At 34.2% G+C, this 25,273-nt stretch overlaps 3 protein-coding genes across 3 annotated transcripts; 2 read left to right on the top strand and 1 right to left on the bottom strand.

The window, feature by feature from the left end:
• The first annotated feature begins 80 nt into the window (after positions 1-80).
• Positions 81-8,738, top strand: LOC132558603 (uncharacterized). Its single transcript, XM_060223192.1, has 10 exons — positions 81-146; positions 1,413-1,519; positions 1,792-1,868; positions 2,811-2,872; positions 4,375-4,496; positions 5,424-5,594; positions 5,881-5,980; positions 6,320-6,529; positions 7,952-8,066; positions 8,441-8,738. Exons 1-10 carry the CDS (start codon positions 81-83, stop codon positions 8,590-8,592), a joined length of 1,182 nt encoding a protein of 393 aa, XP_060079175.1. The 3' UTR covers positions 8,593-8,738.
• On the bottom strand, positions 8,306-11,076 carry LOC132558604 (protein HEXIM1-like). Its single transcript, XM_060223193.1, has 2 exons — positions 9,694-11,076; positions 8,306-8,562 (listed from the first exon to the last, which is right to left on the bottom strand). The coding sequence occupies exon 1, from the start codon at positions 11,014-11,016 to the stop codon at positions 10,183-10,185; it is 834 nt and encodes a 277-aa protein (XP_060079176.1). The 5' UTR covers positions 11,017-11,076; the 3' UTR covers positions 8,306-8,562; positions 9,694-10,182.
• A 405-nt stretch (positions 11,077-11,481) lies between these two features.
• LOC132558633 (interferon-related developmental regulator 1-like) lies at positions 11,482-25,050 on the top strand. Its single transcript, XM_060223232.1, has 12 exons — positions 11,482-11,642; positions 14,610-14,720; positions 14,960-15,038; positions 15,448-15,528; positions 15,907-16,102; positions 17,132-17,182; positions 17,409-17,587; positions 18,312-18,420; positions 19,983-20,117; positions 22,135-22,263; positions 22,487-22,579; positions 23,073-25,050. The coding sequence occupies exons 1-12, from the start codon at positions 11,621-11,623 to the stop codon at positions 23,160-23,162; spliced, it is 1,275 nt and encodes a 424-aa protein (XP_060079215.1). The 5' UTR covers positions 11,482-11,620; the 3' UTR covers positions 23,163-25,050.
• The last annotated feature ends 223 nt before the right edge of the window (positions 25,051-25,273 follow it).

The following is a 25,273-nucleotide window of genomic DNA, read 5'->3' as shown; positions in this document are numbered from 1 at the left end:
TTTCTTCTCGATGTCAAATTTACGCTTAATCTTGTCTGTCAGAAGCTTGATTTAGAAGTTTATTTACTTCCGGTAAAATAATGGCGGCGCCTTCAAAAGACGAACACAAGATCAAGTTGGCAAAATCATTCAAAGAAAGACTTGATGTAATTTACACGGATGTTCATTTATCTCATAATGCCATTTTTTCTACCAACAAACTAGAAATTAATTCATTTGTCTTGGAGAGACATGTAAACAAAATAGCATTATGCATTAAAAACTTGTTGTAACTTGTTTTTGATCTATCAATTCAGGTTTAATTAATTCTACATTTATTTTTAAGTTAATAAAACAGATTTACACATTGTTAATACAATTAGTGTACTTCATCTCAGATGCTGTAAGAGAAGTTATCTAATTCTCTATTAAGTGATTTGTGGAACATTTTAATATTTGAGTGCTAGCTTATGCATCCAAATTCTAGTCATTTCAGTACCAAGTTGTTTCGATACATACAAAAGTCTTTCCGATTCTTGCAAAATGTTTTACACATAGACATTGATTCTGTGTAAATAGTTGAGACTCGCTTGAATTTTGAGGACCCATTATATCTTTCAGTATTGGGACTCATCAAAATGTTGAAATAGTGTTTTAGCCTGTTCTGTTTCTGTTATTGGGTTTACTTACCCATGACTGATTTGGTAGTATATTTCATGTATATGTACATAGAAAATATGTCATGATGTACACAATGTTAGTGTTTACCAATGATGGTCCAAAGTTGATAGGATCAGTGGCACATTAAAAAGGCTGCTGTGAACAATGTCTTAGAAGTTTTGCTACCACTATTCCCTACTAAATGTTGAAACAGTAATTTCCATGAATTGTAAAGAGATCTCATCATAAGTTCAAGTCTGTGCTGCATTTAGGTTCTTCATAGTGAACAACATTCTGTATTTTCATTGACTTTATACAAATATTAGATGTTGATAGAATATGAATAATTCATACTGCTTCCCAATAAACTTCAAAAGTTTGAGATAGGAGGAAAGTGATGTGGATGATTTTGACTTATTTATTTAGAGAGGGATCTTAAGATCTTAAGGGAGCGATCTAGGATGGACTTTATCAAGATATAGACAGAAACAAAGTTTGTTTGGAGATATCTTCAGTTATTGGCAGCATTTGTTCCAAATTTGTAGATGAGACTGACCTGATTTTATATGTATACTTAATTCCCTTTAGCATAACCTTTAATTTTGACACGTTTTTGAAAGTTATGCCCCTTTGTTGAAATTTTTCAGTAGGTTTTGCTCTGTATGACATTATAGATTTTCCAGTGGTACCATAAATGTAGATCATAAAGAAGGTATCTCAATGTATATGTAAAATTTCATTAGTAATATGTTTGTGGATTAAATATTTTGTAGAAGCTGGGATGTCCATTCACAGAAGGAGTAGAAGATTCATGGATTTCTGAACTAATTTTCAAGCCAGGAGAACACAGGATCAGACTGCTACAGTGGCTTTTTTCGAAGTAGGGCATTTTGGAGCAAAAAACATCCTTTTTGATATTCAAGTCATATTGATTTGGTCTGGATTATAGTTGCTTAACTGTTAATATGCTGATAACATTCTTTTGATGAATTTTTTTTCTTGTGAAAATTCGCAAAGCAAGATTATGTGTCAAACTTCACTCGCAGATCATAAGTAATACATGAAGATAGATTGTAACTGATTTTATATAACTGTTATTTATTTCTTAAATGTATTGTTACTTAAATACATTACCAGTATTTTTCTTTGCAGGTTTGACTCCAGATTAAATGATGTTTTGGATCCACAATTTGCATCCAATGAGTCCAAGATGGACTCTCGTATACAGAGTAAGTATTCTGTAGATACATATTCCATATACAGATAGGTATTCTATAGGTACAGGTTCGCATATAAACCGTAGGTATTCTGTAGGTACAGATTCCTGTATACACAGTAGGTATTCTATATGTAAAGATTCCCTTATACAGAGTAGATATTCTATAGATACTGATTCCTATATACGCAGTAGGCATTCTATAGGTACAGATCCCCGATTATCACCAGCACACAATTCTTTTTCAAACTCAGCTTGTCATTTTGGTTCAGATTCAAGTGTTTTGAGGGTTCTAAATGTTTGTTCTACTCCTACTTGTATTGTGTACATTTTTACACAGAAGCCCAATAACTCAGTCAATAGAACCTGAAACTACTGCAACTTCATGATTGATGAAGTGTTTTGTCTCAGGAAACTGAGATCACAAATCATCTAATGTTGTTGTGGCTGAGTTTTTTGTCAAGACACTTCACCCAAATGATCTAGAAAGTCTACAACAATGCTTCCCTCATGCTATTCATTGTGTCAGCCACCAGGTAGTTTAAGGAGACAAGGATGAAGAATAAAGAAAAAGGACCCAGATACATAACCATATAAAAAAAATTCTAATACTTACTGAGATGTGTATGATACTATATCATTAAATGGTGGACTATTTAACTTTCCCTTTGTCCTTAGTCCATATTTCTTAGAAAAAAAATTGTTATTCCTTTTTTTGGGGATGGACTTGGTGATACTTTTTTTCAAATTTCATGTAGGTCCCTAGTTGTGCCGTTGTGATTTTAAGATTGATCAAAAAAATAAAGTGGCTGACAGGCAGCCATCTTGAATTTCAACAATGAAAGTTTGTTTATTTAATTTGTTATGATTTTATTACTCAGAATTTTCAATAAGAAATAATGACTTTGTGAAAATTTCATTGACTCTTGAGTTAAGTTTGCTTAAATATTTACAGGACTGTTGTTTGTGGCAACGACCCTTGGGCTGTGTAAATATGATGATGTTGACCTTATAAGGGTGAGTCTGACTTCTTTCACCAGAGTATTGTGGATAAGTAGTTTTCATCTTTAATTATCTTTGTGGCATTTTATTGTGCTCAGTGGTTGAAAGTGTAATAAAATCCAAATCATTATTCTGATTTCTTTACAACTGTAATGGTGCTCAGATTGTTAGTTTACCTGGTTCAGGGGAATTAATTTATGGTTTTCAGCTCCCTAGGGCAGGAGGGGCAAAGCCCTAAAGGAGAATATAGCAAATTCTTTGATATCCTACTCCTGTAGGAATCGGTTGATTCTTACCCAATATGGTTTGAAGTTTTCTTTTGTGAAGGGGAGTCAGCATTGTATAATCTATAGGTACTGGTTTCACTTTAGCAGGAGGGATTGGGCCCAAAAAGGAAAGTTTGCAAATGCCTGGAGATCTTTCTTTTTCTGTAGGAATGCCTTGATTCTGTTCCAGTGTGGTCTGAGGCATCATTAGGTGAAAGGAAATCAACTGTGTATAAGTAGTGGGTCTCAGACTCCTGGAGTGAGCTGCAGGACCCAATAGGGGAAATAGAGCATATTCTTAAAATCCATCTTTTGATGGAATGCTTTTATTCTGTCACAATTTGGTGTGAAGCATCCTTGGATGAAGCAGAATAAATTTTGAACAAGTAGACAGGTGTAACCCCCTGTAGCCAGAGAGACAAAGGCCAAATAGGGGAATTCAGTATCCTTTTTTCTCATAGCAATAGATGACGTTTAACCCAGTGTTATCTGAAGCATGTTTGTGTGACGGGAAATCAGTGTTGTATATACAATGGATCACTACTCTTCTTGGATGGAAGGAATTGGGACAAAATGCTTTAAAATTCTTTTATCTTTCTTTGGAATGGATAGATTCTGCCCAAGTTTGGCCTGAGATATGCTTTGGTACAAATGTCAATGTCAGTTTGCCTTTAGGCCTCTTTTAATAGAATATTTACGAGATTCTTAAATGCTTTGACATCTTATATAGGGGTTTGCTTCAAACAACTTCAAACCATAGAACATGATTTGACAAAAATATGATTGAAGGGATTGAAGAGAAAAACCTTATAACAAAGTACAAAAAGGTTAAAAAAAAACCTGAAAAAACTTTTTTCATTTGTGTTTTGTAGATTAAATGCTTTCCATAGAAACATTCCACTCATGAGTAAATGAGAATAAATAATTTCTATGAACTGTCACTGACCCTTCAACAATTAAACAATGATATCTCAACATCAAGCTCTACATCTGATAAGTCAAGATCATCAGTCAAGGTTAAATGGTCAAAGGTCATAATTGAAAGCAAGGTTCAGATGACAAAAGTCAAATGGTCATTTGTCAAAGTTTAAAGGTTAAAGATTGCAGTTGACTATTTAAAAAAGTCGATGCAGTATAGCAATAATTTTATCTGTCAGAATTTTTTTTTAAAGAAATTGTTACTTAAATTATTTGATGAAAAATGTATATATGCTAATGATATTAAGTGTGTTTTACTTTTCAATGTAATAGGGTGTTAACACTAAACCTACCAGACAGGCAGCCTTCATGGATCAATTGCTGGATAATATTTGTATCATGGATGCTGCTGAAGATCCAAAGAATAAATCACTGTGTAACCCGGGTGTTATCAGGTAACTGTACTGAAAATAGACTTTTATGTATGTAGGCAAAAACACACAAAAACTGCTGTATGTAGGCCTCAATCAAAACACACCGTAACTGCTGTATGTAGGCCTCAATCAAAACACTAAATGACTGCTGTATGTAGGCCTCAATCAAAACACACCGTAACTGCTGTATGTAGGCCTCAATCAAAACACTCAATAACTGCTGTATGTTGGCCTCAATCAAAACACTCAATAACTGCTGTATGTAGGCCTCAATCAAAACGCACCATAACTGCTGTATGTAGACCTCAATCAAAACACACCGTAACTGCTGTATGTAGGCCTCAATCAAAACACACCATAACTGCTGTATGTAGGCCTCAATCAAAACGCACCATAACTGCTGTATGTAGGCCTCAATCAAAACACCCCATAACTGCTGTATGTAGGCCTCAATCAAAACACACCGTAACTGCTGTATGTAGGCCTCAATGATCATGTTTACAAAATGAAATGCCTCATTTATAAATCTGTCTCATGACATCATCAGCACTAAATTTTAGAGCGGTTTACCAAACCAAAGAACTTGTCAAACTGGACATTAGAAATTGATTGTGAATATTGGGATGGCATAGATATGTATCGGGAAGTATAAAAAACATGAACAATCAATAACGAAATTAACATTTTTAAAGTAATGTCCCTTTAAAAGGTATAGCTCATCTTGATCATATCAAATCAGTTTTGTGATTTTGGCACAATGTTATATCAGGATAGCAACATTGTAAATCAAAATTGAAAAACACCTGGTCATTGTAGGTAAATGCTGTCATTTTTGTTGTGTTTGTAATTTCATAGAGGTTAATTATCTCTGTAAACTGAATTGTGAGTTGCTGAGTAAAATTCTTCACATTGTATAAGTAAAAACAACATGGATTTTACATATTACAGTGATGCCACCAACCTGGACGAACAGTTTAGAAAGGATTGTCTGTACATAGACTCACTTGTCCAACAGGAGAGAATGGATGCCTTATTTAACCGGAGGTCAACACTCCTACCTCCAGATCTTCAGCAACAGGTGGAAATCAGCTGGGCACAACAAGGTCACACCAAAGACAAGTAAGCAATATGTTCAGCTACACTACAGGATATTATTTACAGTTTCAGTAGCTGAAGTGTCCTGAATTTAGTATGGACCACCCATCAGAATCACCAGACACACACCATGCCCCCTCTCAGAGAATTATCCTTCTTTAAAGTAAAATCTTTCTTCAAGTAGCTGGTATTCAATTTTATAGTTGAGTTAGGTGTCTGTTAAAGACTCATTGGCCTCTTGTTAAATCAATTTAATGAATGTATTTTCTGTTTTTCAATTCTTAACATTTTAAGCTATTTTTTTTACCAGACCACCAAAGCCAGATTTACAGAAACTAACAGATGCGGCATATAAGCTTGCTCAAGATTTAGGAAGACAGACGGAAATATTGAAAGAATTGACGAAAACAGTAAGTTATGGTACTCAAAAGAGATTTTTTTACACATTTCACAATTAAATTGATAGGTGCATTTAATCACTAATTTCAAAATCAAAATTTCAATTCTCAATATATCTTGATAAGTGTAAAAGATATCTGATAAAAGATATTTGAGAGTATCAGAGTAAATGATTAGCATTCAACATGTAGTAACAGCTGATCACAATAACAGCTGATACCATTTCATGATTTGCAGCTTAAACGATGAAAAAAAATTTATTCTTGTTTTTATGGCACAACATATTTCTTTCTGAAACCAATTGAATAATATATATGCATATAATTAAATTTCTTTTTCTTTCACCACAGTTTGAATATCAAGTTCCTGATGAGTCCCGGATGGAGAAAATCAGTAAAACCATGCAGTTAGTTTTGTCAGAGTTGTCACAGCTAGAAGTTGGCTTTTCCTACTGTTACGAAAATGAGATGTGTCATTGGTGCAATAAAACACCGCCAACTCTGAACCAGCTTGGTCCAGCCTTCAAACGAGTTCACACACTTCTCCAACAGTTTGTAAATGTAAGGGTTCACCTTCCCCAAGAGATTAACAGCTAATCCAGCCATCTTTTAATATTAAGTTTTCTAATAAGCAGACAACATTGAAATACTCAAACTGTTCAATTTAGTTTTTTAACTTTTGAGATATTCAGAAAAATACAAGGGCGGTTGTGGTTCAAACATTACTAATGTTAATGTACAAGAGACAGCTTATAACATCAGGGTTTGGTTTATCCAAATCTTATTTTACCAGATCCATTGTTGTAGTTGCTCTTGCAGTATCTGACTAGTTTTGCATATCTTTCCGCGTCGCAGTGCCAGGTTGGTCAACATCGTTACCTTTGGAACAATGTCATCTATATCTACAGTACTGGGTCATGTTTGTTAAGCACAAGACGTAAAATCCATGTTTATCAAAGTCTTCCGATGTCAGGACAAATTTGTTTGATAAATTATCATGTTCATTTCAAAGTCGGTGTCATACTTGTTGATAGCTTGTATCAGATCAAAGATTGATAATCCAACTATACCAAGACAAAGTTTGTAAATAATGTTTGAACAAATGCACATTTTCAGTTAATACTACACTAATCAGAAGGTTAGTTCATCAATACCAGGCAGGCTTAATGTCAAGATTGTCTTCCATTAAAGTGTTTTTTTTTCTCTTTAAAAATTTAAAATTACTCAAGAATTTTGTGCACTATGAATCTTTGGGGTTCCTTTCCAATATTGTGTTGGTTTAACCAAAGTTAGTTGTTATAAAATGCACCTTTTTCTGAAAGAACGGACAATCAAAAATGTTTCCATGTATTGCATGAAACAAGATGATATCAAAGGGCATGTTCTGATCACACAATATCTGGATAAAACTCCAAATGTTCCTATGTCATACATTGAACTTTGTAGTGGATGTAAAAAGATATGTTGTTAACCTCTATTTTAGGTTATATTCTGTATACTAGGGTATTATTTCATGGGCTGTTGAATGTGAAGCCTCAAAAGCTATTAAAACCAGTTTCATTTGTGTCGTGGAATGAACATTCTATTGTACTGCTTGATTAATGTTAAACAATACTATATTTGTTAATGGTTTTGTATCCTTTATCTTCCCCATTAAAGAAGGATGAAGATACAATGTACAACTGTTGAAATTATATCAAGAACTGATTATATATCGTTTAACCTGCTCTCAGGATTTTGGAAAGGATTCTGAAAATCACCCAATTCAATAATTCTGTAGTTATATGTTTATGTACATTCTGTAACTGACTAACCCTTCATGTCAACATGTATTCAGACGACACAATATAAAGTAATATTAAAAAGACAAGGAAATTTTTAACAGTAGGTGTGCAACAACTTCGTGTAATGCCCGATATGGGTCGCAGATGTGATTTTACACAACTTGTAGCGTATCTATTTTTGAAATGATTTCCATTTCAGATCCTTGAGGGATTCAAGTCCATCAGATCATCTTATACAAATTTGAGTCGAGATTCGTCAAAGCGGTTAAGAAGCCTCGTTTCAAGTGCAACACATAAGAAAGCAACAGATTTAGGTATAAAATGTTTATTGCATAAACTTCAGAATGTATCCATGACTTTATAACCAGCTTCATCACATACGTAACACCATTTAAAACTTACCTTAAGGCATCATCACTTTATCCAATCTGTCAACTGTTTGAAAATTTAATGGCAGGTATATACATATTGCAATTGAACTTGCGAGACATCACAGATAGTATTGAATATGAATGTAACAGTAAGCTACAATCAAGTAAATATATTTAAAGAAACTTATTCATTGAATGTAAAATAATTGTTTACTTTACATGTAATAATCTTCAATACATCCATGGTGAAATAAGGCACAAGTATGAATCTGAATTAAAACAAATCAATTAATACATATGTAATCGTTTGTTAACAGCATCGGTTAGACAGGCTTCGTTGTCTAGCTTCCAGGACTGTGGTAGCGTCCTGGAGAGATCGTTACAGCGCCACGACATGGAAGCCAGCATGTCAAGTTCCATGAGGTCCTCATCCTCCATTCTCCATGGGGAAAGGAAAAACAAACATTAGTATTCATCATCCAGGTCTTTATGGCAGTGAATTTGAATGGGAAAATGTTTCGCGCTACCCTGATTGTCAGTATTTATGAATTGTTAAATTTATTGTTTTATTGAATAGAAGACAATATTTTGAAATAAATGTATCTTAAAAACACATTAATTCTATGTTATTGATTTAATACCCCGAGATGCTACTTTTCAAAGCGTTTTTTTTTTAATTTCTTTTTTTAAAGCCAATTTCTTTTTTTAAAGCCAATTTCTATTTAAGTTAAGAAAATATATAGTGAAGACCTTCACTTACAACTATTTACCCAGACATGAACATTTTTAAATATCTATTAATGTCCCAAAAGATATGCTTAAAAAATATTTGAAGTATTTATTTAAATGAAAGTACTTTGTTTTCAAAATTACTTTAATCCGCATTTTCTCTAGAAAATTATTCACAAAATCCATTTTATGCTAGTAAAAGCATGTCCTATAGTATATTAGCTGTAACAGAATACCGATCAATATTTCATTTTATGTTGTGTACTAACCCACAGCTGTTACCAACTCGGTGTGTAGGCGGTATCATTAAACAGGTTTTATCCATCTACGTGTAACCTTTGCCACACCTATACATGTACAGTTTCCACAATGTATTAGTGATGGTAGAGAGTTCCACTACTTTTCCTCCATAAAACGGTTTCTTCACATTGTATCATGATGATGATAACAAACATGTTCTAACACGAGCTGAGCATGTAATACAACTAATTCTTGTCCAAAACACTTTGTTCATATATTAAATATGGTATACTGCAAGAACAGGCTCCATTAGTTTTCTCAAAATCAATCATACTATCATTGTACCTTGCAAAATGAAACCCATTTTAATTCAATATAAATTATTTCATTACGGAATATTGTTCCACAATTTTGAATAGTGCAATGAATGGTATGACGATTTTGAGCAAATACATATATGTATACAATGCAGGAAAACGGAGAAAAACAATTTTTTAATCGGTCTCAATGAAATTTCAATTAACTTGGTTTCCAGCAGTGTATAGATATTTGAAATTGCAGATGATGATCTAATTCATTTGAATGAATACACAGCTATTACCTGTGCTGCTTGATCATATCCGTAACCCAAGAAACAAGATCTTGACCGGCTGGTCAACCAGATCCTGTTACAGGTCGATTGACTTCAAGGCACGCGAAGTTGTACCTCGCTGAAAAATAAAATCTCCAAATTAGTAAATCATTAACAAAACAGACAGCTTAAATTATTTTCTTTTTAATATTTAAAATGGAACATTAAAAACTGAGGTAGAACATGACAAGTTTTGGACTAATAATATAACTTGCTTTTATGTGGATGACATTTTTTCCCACAAATATACACTTATTTTCCTCTGATCTATGGAGTACTTTCATGCAAATGCTTTATCATTTACCAAAGTTCTTTAATCTCAACATATTTACATTTCAAAATCCTAATATGTACTCTTGATGTTTGATTATTCTAGAATAAAACATAAAATAAAGATAGTTCATTATAGGAAGAGCTGTGTGCGCGAGCACTGCTTCAGTTTTTCAGGAGATAAAAGTTTCATTTTTTAACTTCAGAGAGCATTTCTTTCAATTGATGATTTTCGTGTTTTAATTTTACATTCTCTTGTAGCAATTTTGATAAATATCCCTGTCCACTTATGTTGTTTCCTAACGTGGAATCGTTATCCCCAAAGAAACTTCGGTCACTACTGGACTGTTCAAGTTCTTTTTCAAGTTGTTCCGATTTTTCGGCCATTACTAACACTCTTTTTAACAGTTCTTCTTTCGACAGATTTGAAATTTCGTCCATTTGAGCGTTTCTCATGACACTTTCGAAATCCTGTTCCATAAATGCTACCGTATCCGTTGTAGCCATACCAAAATCCATAATTTCGGAGTCTCTGAACAATGTATCCAAACCATAATCACTACAACTGTTTGGCGAATACCCCAGTTCATGTAGTGTTTTAGATGTATCACAGGAATACTCTGGTGAATCAAAATTATCGTAAAAACTCTGATCTTTTAAGTGTCCATCCATTATAAACTGCGTAGAATTGTGTGGCGCTTTAAGACTGTATCTTGGTCGGTGTATTTGGCGGGTTTTCTTGCGACGCGTATCTTTTAAGCATTTCGCGTCTGTCCGATTACAAATATCTATTGACTCGTTCATACAATATCGACAGGAGGAAAACCCACAATCAATATGACACGACTCATCTGAATACTTCGCCGGAAATTTCTCGATTGATCCAAATTCTTTCTTCTTTTTCCCTCTTCGTGTTTTTCGTTTTTTCATAGCAATTCTTGTCTGCCTTTCAACCATTCTTTCTACTGATGATTGTGTGCTAGATTCAAAACCAATCATTTTTCTTGATAGGTAATTTATCATAACCTTCGAAACAACGTCTATGTAAAGTATTTCTTACTTGCGTCTCACCAACCTTCCTCCTTCCTCGTGAGTCTGTCGTTAATACGACGACAAGCGTTGTTTTGCTGTTTTATACGCCCAAGTCACGTGGCTGTTTCGTTGTCTCGACGTCAAATTTCGTCATAGCACCGAAATAGTCACCCGACCTAATGTTTGAACCGAAGGCACATAATCACCAGCATTTACAAGCGTCTGAACGATAGTTTGATGTCGTGTTTTCATAACTCAGTGAAAAATACAATATTTCGAAAATCTAGTATATTTCAGTTTTATATATCATAAAAATACGAAGCAGATAACTTAAAATAAAGTTATTGATATAATATCTTAGTTAATACCTTATTAGTTTCGGTTTATTTCCGTCGTTAGAAACGAGGCAATATCTATTTTTAGCTCAGAATGTGATTGCCTTGTGCAAGAATCCATTCAAGGCTACCATGCTGTCGAGGTCCAACGTTTCTTCTCAAATTCAAACACCATATTACCTTTTCGATTTTCATATACGAAAATCTATGTGTCTAAAACATTTATTAGATTGTGAAATTAGAAGAAATTATCGAGAATAATGCCGAAGGGAAAGAAGAAAGGTAAGCCGATTTAGGACCATATGTGTCACAACAACACGTGAACTTTTTACATTCACGCATGATTACTACGTAAATACGTCACTATCTGTATTTCACTTGTGTGGATGTTTAAATTTTGTCTGAAGATTTTGAATCGTGTTATCTTAAATGTATATTTACATAAAAATAAAACCCCTACTTTTAGACTATAAAGATATGTCATTGACAACTCCCGCCTTTTCTATAAAGAGCACATGTTTACTTATTTGGCATGATGACAACTAATTCAAATGACATCTTGAATCAACTATATTGATCATCCAAGATATTGGTTATATTACAGGACCTAGGTAATTTCTCAACAGGAAGCGAAGTCATACCCTGGAAATTTTTGATGCCTTGTTAGTCATAGTTTTGTGATGGCTAGCATTATAAATGATTTATTACATAAGTTGTAATGTAAGTGTTTAGGTCTCTGTTTAGTAATATAAGAATTTAATAACGAAAGATGGGACTTTGTATCTATGACCCCACATTAATGATGTTGGTGGTCCATGCGGTAGTAATCAGATTACCTAAAGTTCTGTTTCAAAGATTATTTGTAGCATTTGCACTCAAACTTTTCCCAATGTTTATAACAATACGCTGTTTCATATTGTATCACAATACTTTCTTGTGTATCATATCAATTTGTTTGTTTACCAGTATCATGATACACTAAAAGTACCTAAATATATATTCAGTAAAGTTTTATCAAACTCTGAAAAGTAGACTGATATTGTCCAATCATTCAGCAAATTGTTGTGCAGTCATACTTAGAATGTACTAGAAGTCAAATAGATTGTATTTACTATTGAAATATATGGCTTCACTAAATAACTTGTGTGTACACCTATATAGTGATGTGAATGGAATCATAATACTGTGATACGTACCATATTGTAAGCTATGTATAAATACAAATATTTCAAATTTGATGCTGTGACCTTGAACTGTAGTAGAGAGACTTCTCATAATTTCAACTTATAATGCCCCATTGTGTCAAAACAAAATATTTACCAGAAAATCTTTCAACTTTGACCTTGTCCTTAAACCTAAAATATTCATACAGAAAATCTTTCAAATTTCACTTTGAACTGCAGTAGGTTGTCTTCTCATTTGATTTCTGTCAATAAAAAAACTTTGATATCAATGTAAAACTTGGGTTTAGTCTGTTTCTGTTATGTTTTGGTAATTTTAAAACAAAAGACATTAAAGTTATTTACAGTTTCAACTGAAATATGATCCAGTATTGTATACCACTTTGATTTCCAAATAGAATGAAGATTGTTTCTAAATAAACTGCATTAAAAAAGCTGGTTTATTTTCATATAATTCTCGTAATGAATTATTTCAATTTCTTTTTTTATGAAAATGAGTTTTACTTCTCATTGTTTGGCAAAATGGCTCAGGTAAGACTGGTCAGTGCTTAGACAACACTTACTACAGGCTAGAATGAAATAAGGCACAGGTAGATAAGATTAGATAACAACAATGGGAAGACTGGGGCTTCTATGACTTTACGACTAGGTGAACAAACATAGAAGCTAAATCCAGCCAAGCCTCCACTGGTTGGGCATTGTTTCTAGTCTCTGCATGTTCCTGGCTTAGCTAATTTCCTGCGAATGCCTTTGGTGGGAATTCCTGTTCAGTACACTGACCCTTTCCCAATTGAAGACTGACACTGTATTTTCCCAGTTTTGGTCTGTCATAGTCTTGTCAACATTTATGATATGTATTCTACAAAAGAGAGAATGAATGAAATCTACTGCAATAAAACTTAACAACCCCCTTAAACAAGCCGCAAATTGATAGAAATGTTTAAACGAAGCTTCAGATTTCATTTTGTGTCCAGAGATAGAGGGCTTAGAGGGTATTGAGGATACATCAATTTAGACATTTTTTTTTCAGACCTAAAGACTAACAGAAATACACCAATTTTCATGTTAAGTAAAGGTTACATGAATAGTTCACTTACTATTGTTATTCTGTTTGAGATATTGAAATATTAGGGCAAATGAAAAACGTCGCAGTTTACCATGATGGAAATGTAATAATCAGGACAGGTTCCAGAGTTTGCAAAAAATCATTTTAAGTCGAATAACCCCATTGGGTCTAAAGGGTGGGCGCCAAAGAGGAAGTTTGACAGTAATTTACTTCCAAATACTACTCTTCCTTAATGCTTGAATAGATTTCAAATTTTGTCTAAAACATCATTAAGAGTGGGCAATGAATTCTTGAATTCAGAAAAGTGGACTTAGGGGTCGCTACTCCTTCTTAATTCCTTTGTGGATCTCAATCAGATTTGGTCTGTGATATCAAACATACTTGAAGTGATGAGGTTTTCCTGATCAAATCTTAATTTATGGTTTGGTCCAAAATCCAACATAACTCAACTTCAACAAATAGTCTCACCTACTTCTTGAGTTGTTAGACTTTGACCTGGTAGCCACAATAGCTTTAACATGATTGCACAGCTGTTCTTCATGAACAAAACTTACTATTTATGAATTTCTGATACTTTCTAGGAACATTTGAAATTTGAATTCATCAGATTTGTTAGATAACCAAATTTTGCAGCATGTCTGTCCATCCATCAATTGTCACATTTATTTGTTCTTTTCCTTTCCGTTTAGATATCTCTTCTTGTTTTTTATGACTTGCTTTTTCTTATTGTTAGATTTCTTTGTTAACTAGTCCTAATACAACATAGTAATAAATTATATGAAGATGATCTCTTTTCTGCATACATTCATTTTTTCCCAATTTTTCATAGACGCTAAATGTAAACCACATGTAAAATGGTAGTAACAAAAACTCTTGAATAAAGAACATAAGAGACAGCAAAAAAAATTGGTTAAAAAAAAAATCCTATAAATAGCTATATTTTAAAATAATACACAATGATCCTGCCCCCTTTGTAACCATTTTTGCATTTTTTTGTTTCAGGAGGGAAGGGAAGAGTATCCCAGCCACCAAGTGATGATGAGTATGATACTGCTGATAACGTCAGTACAGTCAGTGTCCAGTCTGAGGAACGCACTAGCATTCCAGAAGAAGGTACTTTTTTAACATGTCAATTTCAACATTTCTTTCTCAATCCAGTAGTGTTTTCATCTTGTCTTATTGAGATAATGTTTTGTCTCTTTCTATTGTTATTTTGTCTCTTTCACTATTGCAATGGTATATTGTCTTGTTCATCAGTAATACATTTGCATTTGGTATATGGTGGTCCAAAATTTCTTTTCAAATGATCAAAAAAATCTTTTTAGCTTTATAATTGTGTTTTCTTCTTTCAGATGGTGTGGATGAAGCAAGTGCTCAAGAAAACTTTGAAGACAAGCTGAAGGAATGTATAGAAGGAATTCTACAGAAAAGGTATATAATTAATTATATTTACAAGTCAGTTGATAGAGTTTGAAGTTCCTTACCCACGATGGTTTATGTTCCTAAGGAAGCTGGGATAAGGACAGATCTGTGATGTCGTGGTTGTGTTCTAGGGCAAGACGCTTTTCCCTTATTGCCCTAGGTGGAATGTGAAAGGCCTACTTTATGTTGTTAGTGAATAAGATCCAGCCTACTAAAAGAAGAATGTCCACCTCGATTTGGCTTTGGCTGTTTACAGGTTTATAAAACAAAACAACAGCAGATTATTAAGGCAGTCAAGAAATACTGTAAATATTCATAGTTTTATTAAACATATTTTTTTTGCCATTTCCAAAGTGCAAACTTACATATAAAAACTTCTTAGATGAATATTGAAACCAATGTTCCCTGGACTTTTCAGTGCCCAGGGGAGAAAATCTTGTCTGGAGGGGTTGACTAAAGCACTAAGCAAAAAATGCATTGCAGAGTTCCTTCTTGACAGGTATTGTATACTTTTGAATTTAACAAAAATTAATTTGAAGAAATCAAATTGCAAAAATATGTGACATGGGATTTCTCAGGCAGATAAAGTGGTGTAAATTTTATACACTACACAAATGCTCTTTATTTAGAAATGTTGTAATTTGTTCCCAATGCCAATACAAGGAATGTTAACCTTTTTCTATTTTCTCTTGAGCTGTCTGTTTTCCATTCCTCCCCTAGGAGCTGTCACACCTTAAGTTATAATACTTCAGTTGGTTTGTCTATCAACAATGATCACTTTTCTAAGGGCTTGTATCTGGGAAAAAACCACAATGAAATTCTACAAATCCAACTTCATTTTAAATTTTCATACTGATAAGTTTGTCTTTACACACAGGAAAATGACAGTGACTGATTGCCTAGTGAGATGCATAAAGAAAGGAAGAGGTGACGAGCAGGCTCTCGCTGCACAGTGTCTTAGTTTGATGTGCATACAGTTGGGACTTGACATTGAAGAAGAAATCAATACCATTAAGCCACAGCTTATGGCCACTATGACAGACAACAGTGCAGCCGTCAAGGGGAGAGCTGAGGTAAGGAGACAGACATCGTGATGTTTGGCAGCATTTTAACTTCAATTTTCATAGCAATATTCAGTTTATTTCATACGGAATGTTAAATATGAGATGCAGAGGCATTGCAGATATAACTTCAGAAATATTTGCAGTGCTCTTGAATGTGGTAAGGAGAAGGCATTAAAGCCATTGAGTAGGAAACAAAAACATCTTGACAAATGTCTTGGTAAATGTGATGCAGAAAATAATTCAGAGTATAGTTGTTAGATGTAGTGCAGCATAGAAACCCATTGGTTAAAAGTGTACAATATTACTGTCCATAGAGGAAATGATTGGTGATTACTGTTTGATATTTATGATACGTTTAGATAAAGTATGTCTTTAGAATTTTCTGAGGCAAACACAACAACACATTACATGGTGGTGCTTGATCAGCCACTATGCAGTTTATTTTGAATTTTTGTTGATACATAGTCTGTCCTACCCTCTGCTTCCTACTGACTATCTCTGCCTCTTGTCTATACTCGCTTACTTCCGTCCGCTGCCGTTTGCCACTCTCTCCTGTTTTTGAATTACAATGTATACTTAAGATTAATTCTTTTATTTGTAATGCTCTTTTGTGCATATCATTAGTAAGGATCTATCTTTATATTGTTCTTTATTATGTTCACTTTCACACATGCTAGACTGAGAGAGAGAGGGGGGAGGGAGAGAGAGAGAGAGAGAGCACCTATCTGCTCTAATCAATCACACCAACGTTATTTTGCCATGGTGCTTCAATACAGGGGTACACAACCATCCTGTTATCAGGCTTGCAACAACACCTGTCTCTCACGGGGTTGTTTACCTCAGGTCAGGGTTACATGAATTTTTGCCAACGTTACCTGACTTTTGACCGATGTTACCTGACTTTTGACCTAAACTCTGCTCTCTATGATGCCCATCATTTCAAAGTTACCATTACTTACTCATTATTATTCATTGTGTCACACAAAGTTTTGTGACTAGGGACAAGTCATTGTAATACTTGATTCTTTTCTGTTACAGTGTGCGCTGACATTAGGAATTTGTCATTTTCTGGCTTGCAGTGACATTGATGTATGTATAACCAGCATATGACATGAATTAACAATGAATAATTTAATTCCTCTCTGTTGCATACTAAGTTAGTAAGTTTGTGTTTTTCTGCTACTAAAATTCTTATTGAAAGGAGATGTGAAAGTCACAAAAGTCCTGAAGTAAATACTGAAATGTTTGTTACTGTATTGAAGTTGATCCTTGTCATTATTGTTTTTACATTTTATGTGTATTGCTAATATTGTAGGATGTTATGAAGACCATGGATGCATTGGAGAGTATTTTCAAACTGTCATACAGAAAGGGAGATAAAAGCATTCCCAACTTGAATCCTGACTTGTGTCGACTACATGCAACAGCTCTGAGTGCCTGGAGTCTATTACTGTCCATTGCTCCGTCATTTCTAGTCAACAAACTTGTGGAAAGGTATACCAGCAATGCTAATAATTATTGATCTTGCAGGACATTTTCACATGTGCTTAGAACACACAGGTTTAATGTTAGAAATTGTAGTTGGGAAACCAGTTGATATTCAGTTTTAGAAACAAATGTTATTTTAATCTTTTGAAACAGCAATTTCCATTGTAATATGGTGTTAAATTACATACATTGTCACTTTTGTCAGTTATGGGCTGTATGTCTCTCATAGTGGTCTATTGATTCGAATTTGAATCATTATTGATCCACAGATGATAACAATGAATTAGGATGAGGCATTTTATGAATGCCATCATTTTCAAGGCAAACAATGGCAAGTCAGTTATATACTTTTTCGTATTAAGGGTGCATTGCAGGTGAATTGTTACAGTTGAATTAACACACTCTGTCTCTTGTGCAAAGCTAATTTACTTACATTTATTGATCATACTCAAGGAAATCTAGCAATTCAAAAAGACTGACAGAACAAAGATAGTTTTCTTGTCATATCAAATAATTATGAATTTTAGTGTACTTACATAGAGAAAAACAAGTTTCATGAAAATTCAACAAGTTTCTTAAAAAAGTAAATTAAGGAAGGTAATGCACACTGGTATAGATTAAGTTGTCTCCCTTCCTATATTCTCCTATCAAATTTTGTTAGTCAGAAATATGTTTTATGACAAAATATATTTTAGATTGATAGCCATTTAAACCTGATGTATTTTTACAGTCATATAGGAAAGCTTCCTGACCTACTACTTAGTAAAGATGTAGAACTGAGAATAACTGCTGGGGAAACAATCGCACTTATGTATGAACTGGCTCGAGAAGAAGATGATGTAAGTAAAGCAACTGTTGTTTATTAGAACATCCAACATTGTAATCAAAATGTGACGTGAAGAATAGACTTTGAGACCTTAAAAACTACCGTAAATATTCGCGTATAGTGCACACTCGCGTATAGTGCGCAGGTACTTTTTGGAGATCAGATTTAAAAAAAAAAAAATCTACAGAAAAATTAATTGACTGGTCCCTGCAACGAAACATTTGATGTGGTCTGATCCATTGATAATTAGGAAACCACAATGAGCGTGACCCTAACACCTGTAATTACCTTAAGTAAACAAATTTACCCAGGTGACCTAACAAGCATGAAAGGCTTGGCTGATTGTATAATTAACGGTTAATGACAGTTAACACGTTGAGTATGAGGAGACTGATGACACCCGGCTTGGGCTGAACGCGTATTATTGGTCAGAAAACGATGTTGTTTTAACTGTCTGAACATTTTCAATCCTACCTTGTCCCCATAAAAGCAGGTGGTTTGTTCAGTATAGGCATGATCTTTCATGGTATCTGTACCCACCGCGGTATCCGAAGGTATTTTATGATAGATTGTTTACACCGACTTCGACATGGGGAAACTGCGAACGCCATTTGACTACGCCGAGAGACTGGAGTTTCGTGCCGCCGGTCGCCACTTCAACATTCCAGAGTGAAATATCAAGGCACGGAAGAAAGAAAAGACTGTTTAAAGTCCCAACCACTGACCAGAAGGGCTGACATAGGTGCGACAGCGAAACACCCAGAGATGGAGAGAGAGAGAGCTGTTCAACTTTGTATGCGATCGCCGATATCCCGGCATCGCTGCCAGTACAACAGAACTGCGCGTGTGGGCCATGCAGATCAAGAGAGGTCATGGGGTCACCAACTTTGGGCATCGGTGGGATGGGCTGTCCGATTTATGAACAGAACGACAATCGCCTAAAAACTTCCGGATTCAGTGAATTCCACAGATACATCATCAAAATGACAGGAAACGAAAAAAAAAAATTAGATTCACCGTAATGCTAGCGTGAATGGCAGATGATTAAAACATTTTATTTTTTTGTTGTTTTTATCTCCAAACTATCATATAAGACCGACGACTTTTACATATAACTATGTGAAGGGAGGTAATCCAATATGGCGGATGCATAATGATAACCCCCGGAATGGCATGTACCTGCGTATAGTGCGCACCCCCTTTTTGACACGACAGTTTCAGCTTAAAAAAGTGCGCACTATACGCGAATATTTACGGTATGCATACATGTCCAATGTTGATGAAGGAAATTGACTATAAAACCAGACATGTCCACAGCAGATTTTCATCTTGCTGAGGAATTTGGTTCTGACTTGACTTCTGTCATTAGAAATCAAGATCGATTTTTTTTTTTTCTGACGTAGTTCAACAAGCTTTATGGATATGAATTTGGAACATATCTTAAAATCTTCAGTCAATCAGAGAACTTTACTAAATTTACAGTTAAGATTAATATGCATTTACAGCTATTTCTGGATTTTGTTGGTTAAAGTATTTTCTGCAACAATTCCATAACAGTCCCATTTTGTGTTTTAGGAGTTTGAAGGGGACGATATAGATGAATTGATCGACACATTGAAGACACTTGCCACCGACTCGCAGAAATATAGGGCCAAGAAAGAGAGACGTCAACAACGCTCTAGCTTTAGGGATATTCTCCGAACTGTGGAGGTAAGATCATTTTAACATTAAAGACATCTAATTTTTCTTATGATGATAAAAATAATGCGAAAAGTTGAGATGTTTCACCACTGCAAACTGTTTCAAGGTATATTATCAAATACAACAATATATATGTTTGCAATAGAACAGGGAAAAACACACTCCAATTGAGTACCTTGACAGGAATCAAACTGAGCAAAAGAAACATGCTCTGTCAGCTGAGTGACAGAAATTGTAATTAACACTATGTACAAGAAACACTGACTTGTTCCCTTTACATATTAATAGAATGTTGACAGTGTTTTTACCTTCATATTCCACTGCCATAAGTATGATGTCCTATATCCAAAAACTATGCTATTTTCCTTTAAGAAAGAAAAAATGAAATAATGTCTTACTAATTTAAAAGAGAACATTACTTTTCCCTCCAATTAATCCACAAGCTGATGTATAATGTAGGTAGTTTAAAAAACTGGTATGAATATAAATGGATTTCTAAGAAGTTATATAAAATGCTGTACATATGTCTTTATGAAAATCTCTGATATGGACACATCATTACACTTTAGTACTTAAAAAAGTAAAAATGCATTTCAGATTAAACTTTCAATTCAATTACATAACTACTTACCAATCACACATCATTTTCTTTTTTTAGCCCACCATCTAATAGATGGTGGGTTATTCAAATTGCCCTGCGTCCATCGTCCGTCCGTCCGTAAACAATTCTTGTTACCGCTATTTCTGGAAAAGTACTGGATGGATCTTTCTCAAATTTCATATGCAGGTTCCCCTTGGTCCCTAGTTGTGCATTGTACCTTTTTTGGACTGATTCGAATTCAAGATGGCCGACAGGCAGCCATCTTGGATTTTGGAAGCAAAAGTTTGTTACTGCTATTTCTTGGAAAGTACTGGATGGATCTTTCTCAAATTTCATATGCAGTTTCCCCTTGGTCCCTAGTTGTGCATTGTACCTTTTTTGGACTGATTCGAATTCAAGATGGCACACAGGTGGCCATCTTGGATTTTAAATGTAAAAGTTTGTTACTGCTATTTCTTGGAAAGTACTGGATGGATCTTTCTCAAATTTCATATGCAGTTTCCCCTTGGTCCCTAGTTGTGCATTGTACCTTTTTTGGACTGATTCGAATTCAAGATTGCAGACAGGTGGCCATCTTGGATTTTAAATGTAAAAGTTTGTTACTGCTATTTCTTGGAAAGTACTGGATGGATCTTTCTCAAATTTCATATGCAGTTTCCCCTTGGTCCCTAGTTGTGCATTGTACATTTTTTGGACTGATTCAAATTCAAGATGGCAGACAGGTGGCCATCTTGGATTTTGAATGTAAAAGTTTGTTACTGCTATTTCTTGGAAAGTACTGGATGGATCTTTCTCAAATTTCATATGCAGGTTCCCTTTGGTTCCAAGTTGTGCATTATACCTTTTTGGACAGATCCGAAATCAAGATGGCTGACAGGCAGCCTTCTTGGATTTTGAGAGTAAAATCTTGTTACTGCTATATCTGTGGAAGTACTGGATGGATCCTTCTGATATTTCATAGGTATTGGTTTCCCTTGGTCCCTAGTTGTGCATTGTACCTTTTTGGACTGATTTGAAATCAAGGTGGCCCACAGGCAGCCATCTTGGATGTCAACAGTAATACAGCACAAGCATATTGTCCATTATCCACCTGTAACTGACTGCTATCTAATAATACTTTGGGATCTTTTTCAAATGATATTTGCTAATAGGTGCTTAATAAAAATATCTTGTGCCATCATTGAGTACATTCAGTGAAGACCAGTTCATGAACATTTACAACACCTGTAACAAACAAAAAAAAATAAACAAATCTTCAAGAACTGAAAACAGATCCTCAAATGGTGGGTGCCAAGATCCCTCTGGGATCTCTTGTTTACTTTATTATTTAAACCATGAAACTCTGTTCTTTTAAAACAAATTTGTACATGATTGAATATAACTGCTTAGCTTAATTTATGCCATTTGTTATCCTGCTTTTTACAGATGGGAGACTCACCCGAAAATTGTGTGAAATTTGGAAAGGAGAATTTCTTGATTGACTCCTGGGTAAAACAAAACCAATATGATGCTTTGTGCTTAGCACTTACTTCAGGAATCTACCAACACCTACAGGTACAAGCATTGTTCGGTGTATGTCACTTCTTGGCTAAATAACTACCCTAGCCTATACAATTACTATCAGTTTCATTCTTAAAGAGGTCTGAGAATTCCTGTTTGATTTTATACCAGGTTCAATCATGAATGGACAGCAACAACATTGTGGAATATGTGGAAGTAATATATGTATCAGACTAGGTTGTAAAACGTTTTTACATTATTTTTGTGTTTGTTTTAGGATAATATCCTTATACGAGAAGTGTTTGGTCTAGGCGAACCTCTTCTCCCCACAGCTCCTGGTTCCTCATCTAAACCAACAAAGTGGGAAAGAGTAAGTTCTTTGATAGTGTGTTTTATTGCAATTCCAGCAAATGATATTACATCAGTGAGTCATGATTCTTCCTATTGCTTGTCTGTCAAGTAAAACATCTTTTCTACTTTAGACATCCCGATTTGGTCAGTACCATCTCAAATTAAATCTTAAATGCAGATATCAGAGTTATCTGTTTGTATGTTAGCATTTGTAAGTTATAGTTAATAGATTATCTCTTCAAATAAGTGCAGATATCAACAGCCATATAAAATATTCTTTCGGATATTAATTTTAAGATACCTTCAAAGTAATCTTTACAACACAAACATGGCAATATTGAAGATTGCTGTGTAAGTTTTGATGTTTGGCTTTAGATTCAGTTTGCTGTAGACAGATTGTTAAGAGATGTATTGATTAGGTATTTAGAAATTTAATTGTGTCTTAAATTGCAGGCAGTGTTTTAAATCAGTAAAATGGATGTGAAAACAAATTGGTACCTATTTATTTCTAGGCTCACTACAATGCTGCTGTATTTAAGGCCAGGACAAAAGTGAGGTCCAAACACAGAGACAAGCGAACTGTGATGATTAACGGAAATTAACCAGACATCTCTGCTGTGTACGACTGTGAGACTGACTGATTATTTATGTATAAATGTACAGACTAAAATCTCGCTAATAATTGTAATGTTAGGCCTATCCTCTCAACTAGTGCTCTGCTGACCATAACAAAACAGAAGGTTTTATATGATCAGCAGTCAGAACAGGTACAAAAGGCCGTGATTTCTAATCAGATTGTAAATATTAATATCTTTATTATTTGTATATGATGAAATGAAAGTTGAATGTATACTGTGTTATAATGTAAGTGTGATTTTATGAAGGTTTTAAAGTGCTAGTGAGAAATTAAGAATACTTTTGAATTGTGGATTATTATGTATCCCCATTAGTTTGTGGAGAAGATGATTTGCTGGATCATTCATCATTTGTGTACCTTGTGGTAATTTTTAACACATTTTTGTTACCTTTTTGATTGTATGCTGTACTCAATGCAATCAATGGTTAGTGCTTTTTACACCAGTTCTAGCTCCATGTTTAGTTGAGGGATGAGTTGTATTGTTTGTTGTAAAGAAAACGAGATAAATTCTGACTATCAAATTAAAACCTGTTTTCTGTCGAGACTTGACGATGTTAACCAATATCTTATTGAAGTTTTGATAAAGATAATCAATGAATGAATCGAATATTTCTGTTTAAAAAAAATTATACAAAATGTTTTTATCAACACCAGGCATTGTTTTATATATTAACAAAGGAAAAGAAAGCTGAAAAATCAATAAACAGTTTACCGGGATACAAGTGAACATGAAAACCTTTAAAACTAAGGTATTTTCTTGAAATTTGAATGTAGAGAGCTAGTGACAACTGTGTTGGTAGTTGTGATATTATCATAATGTGTATTTACAATATAAAGATATACTTTTTACTCTGTTGTTGTGGTAATTTCATCGGTTCAGGAGAAACAGACTTACGCTCATCACAATTGAAAAGACTATGAAATATCATTTTACGGTGGAGGCGTTATATTAATCTGATAATGAGCTTTTATCAAGAGTTCAGGAAATCTTGTATATTTATTGTAAACAAAATTTATAAAATGTCATAAAGGCACAACTAAGGATTAGATGTTGATCTCTTAATCCATTTACAGATTTTACCTTCAACCATGACAAAAAGGATGAAAAGTTGGATTTTTGTCTGACTCATCCATTCTGAAATAACGGCAATGGTTTTGGGATATTAAGGGCCTTTCAGGGGATGCATTTAAGTGAAAACGCTATTGTTACATGACAGGGAGCTTATGCCCGCCATTTTCAAACCAATTCCGGATTAGGTGTGGATGTAGAGAGATAGTTTTGTAGCTGTTTAGACACAGGGGTACTTCACAGATGATATATCTCCACTTATTTATATATAACTCCATTTACATTTGTTAAGAGTTTTGATTGAATATATGAAAATTGTGTGAATTCAAGAATGTTTGCTTTTGATAATTTTGCTTCTAGGGTAAAAAAAAAAAACAAGATGGGATTTAATTCTTATTTATGGTGATGCAGTCTTGACTGTTTGTGTATGCGAGATAGTCAGAAAATAAAGTTTATGTTGAGAACATTTTGGTTTTTGTAGGATTTACAACACCATTACAAACTGCCATGTCTAATTATTTGATGTTTACTGTTTGTGTGTAAAAATGCAATCCTATCAAGATGAATGGGACATGATTTTTGATATCCGAGTCAAAGTTTGATTTTGAATGTTATGGATTATATCTGAACTTTTACGATGTCTGTGTAAAATCTGCAGATAGGGCATACTCTTGGAAATGTCCTGTATCAGTATGATATTTTTGAAACCGTGTGTAGCTAAGTCTTCACAAATCTGGACTGTATATTACAGACTTCGATAAATAAATAAAAAAAATCTGAAACACATTGATATCTTTTATATGTCAGAGTTCAGTTCATTTATACTGTTCACCATACACTGATAAACTTCATGTTGAAATATGTTTTCCACCCAATGATAAATTATTTGTGATGTCATCAGGTGGTTGGCTGTTCAAATCATCCTTTGTCTTTGGTCTACTTTCTATTTTGGGGCTGATCAGAAAAACAAAACAAAATGGCAGACATCTTGGTTATTGACAATGAAA

Source organism: Ylistrum balloti, unplaced genomic scaffold (genome assembly GCF_031769215.1).
Source record: "Ylistrum balloti isolate Yb309-2 unplaced genomic scaffold, AGI_CSIRO_Ybal_v1 Utg370800, whole genome shotgun sequence".
In the NCBI taxonomy this organism is placed as follows: Eukaryota; Metazoa; Mollusca; class Bivalvia; order Pectinida; family Pectinidae; genus Ylistrum; species Ylistrum balloti.
Note: the sequence above shows the minus strand (reverse complement) of the source record. Positions and strands in the feature narration are given on the sequence as shown.

Bases quoted from the DNA above. Each gene is read 5' to 3' on its own strand.
- LOC132558603 (XM_060223192.1), top strand. From the start codon at position 81: ATGGCGGCGCCTTCAAAAGACGAACACAAGATCAAGTTGGCAAAATCA. The intron at 1,869-2,810 runs GTAAGTATTCTG...AAATATTTACAG, and splicing joins GATGGACTCTCGTATACAGA to GACTGTTGTTTGTGGCAACG. The intron at 8,067-8,440 runs GTATAAAATGTT...GTTTGTTAACAG, and splicing joins TAAGAAAGCAACAGATTTAG to CATCGGTTAGACAGGCTTCG.
- LOC132558604 (XM_060223193.1), bottom strand. From the start codon at position 11,016: ATGATAAATTACCTATCAAGAAAAATGATTGGTTTTGAATCTAGCACA.
- LOC132558633 (XM_060223232.1), top strand. From the start codon at position 11,621: ATGCCGAAGGGAAAGAAGAAAG. The intron at 15,039-15,447 runs GTATATAATTAA...TGGACTTTTCAG, and splicing joins GAAGGAATTCTACAGAAAAG to TGCCCAGGGGAGAAAATCTT. The intron at 16,103-17,131 runs GTAAGGAGACAG...TTTCTGTTACAG, and splicing joins CCGTCAAGGGGAGAGCTGAG to TGTGCGCTGACATTAGGAAT.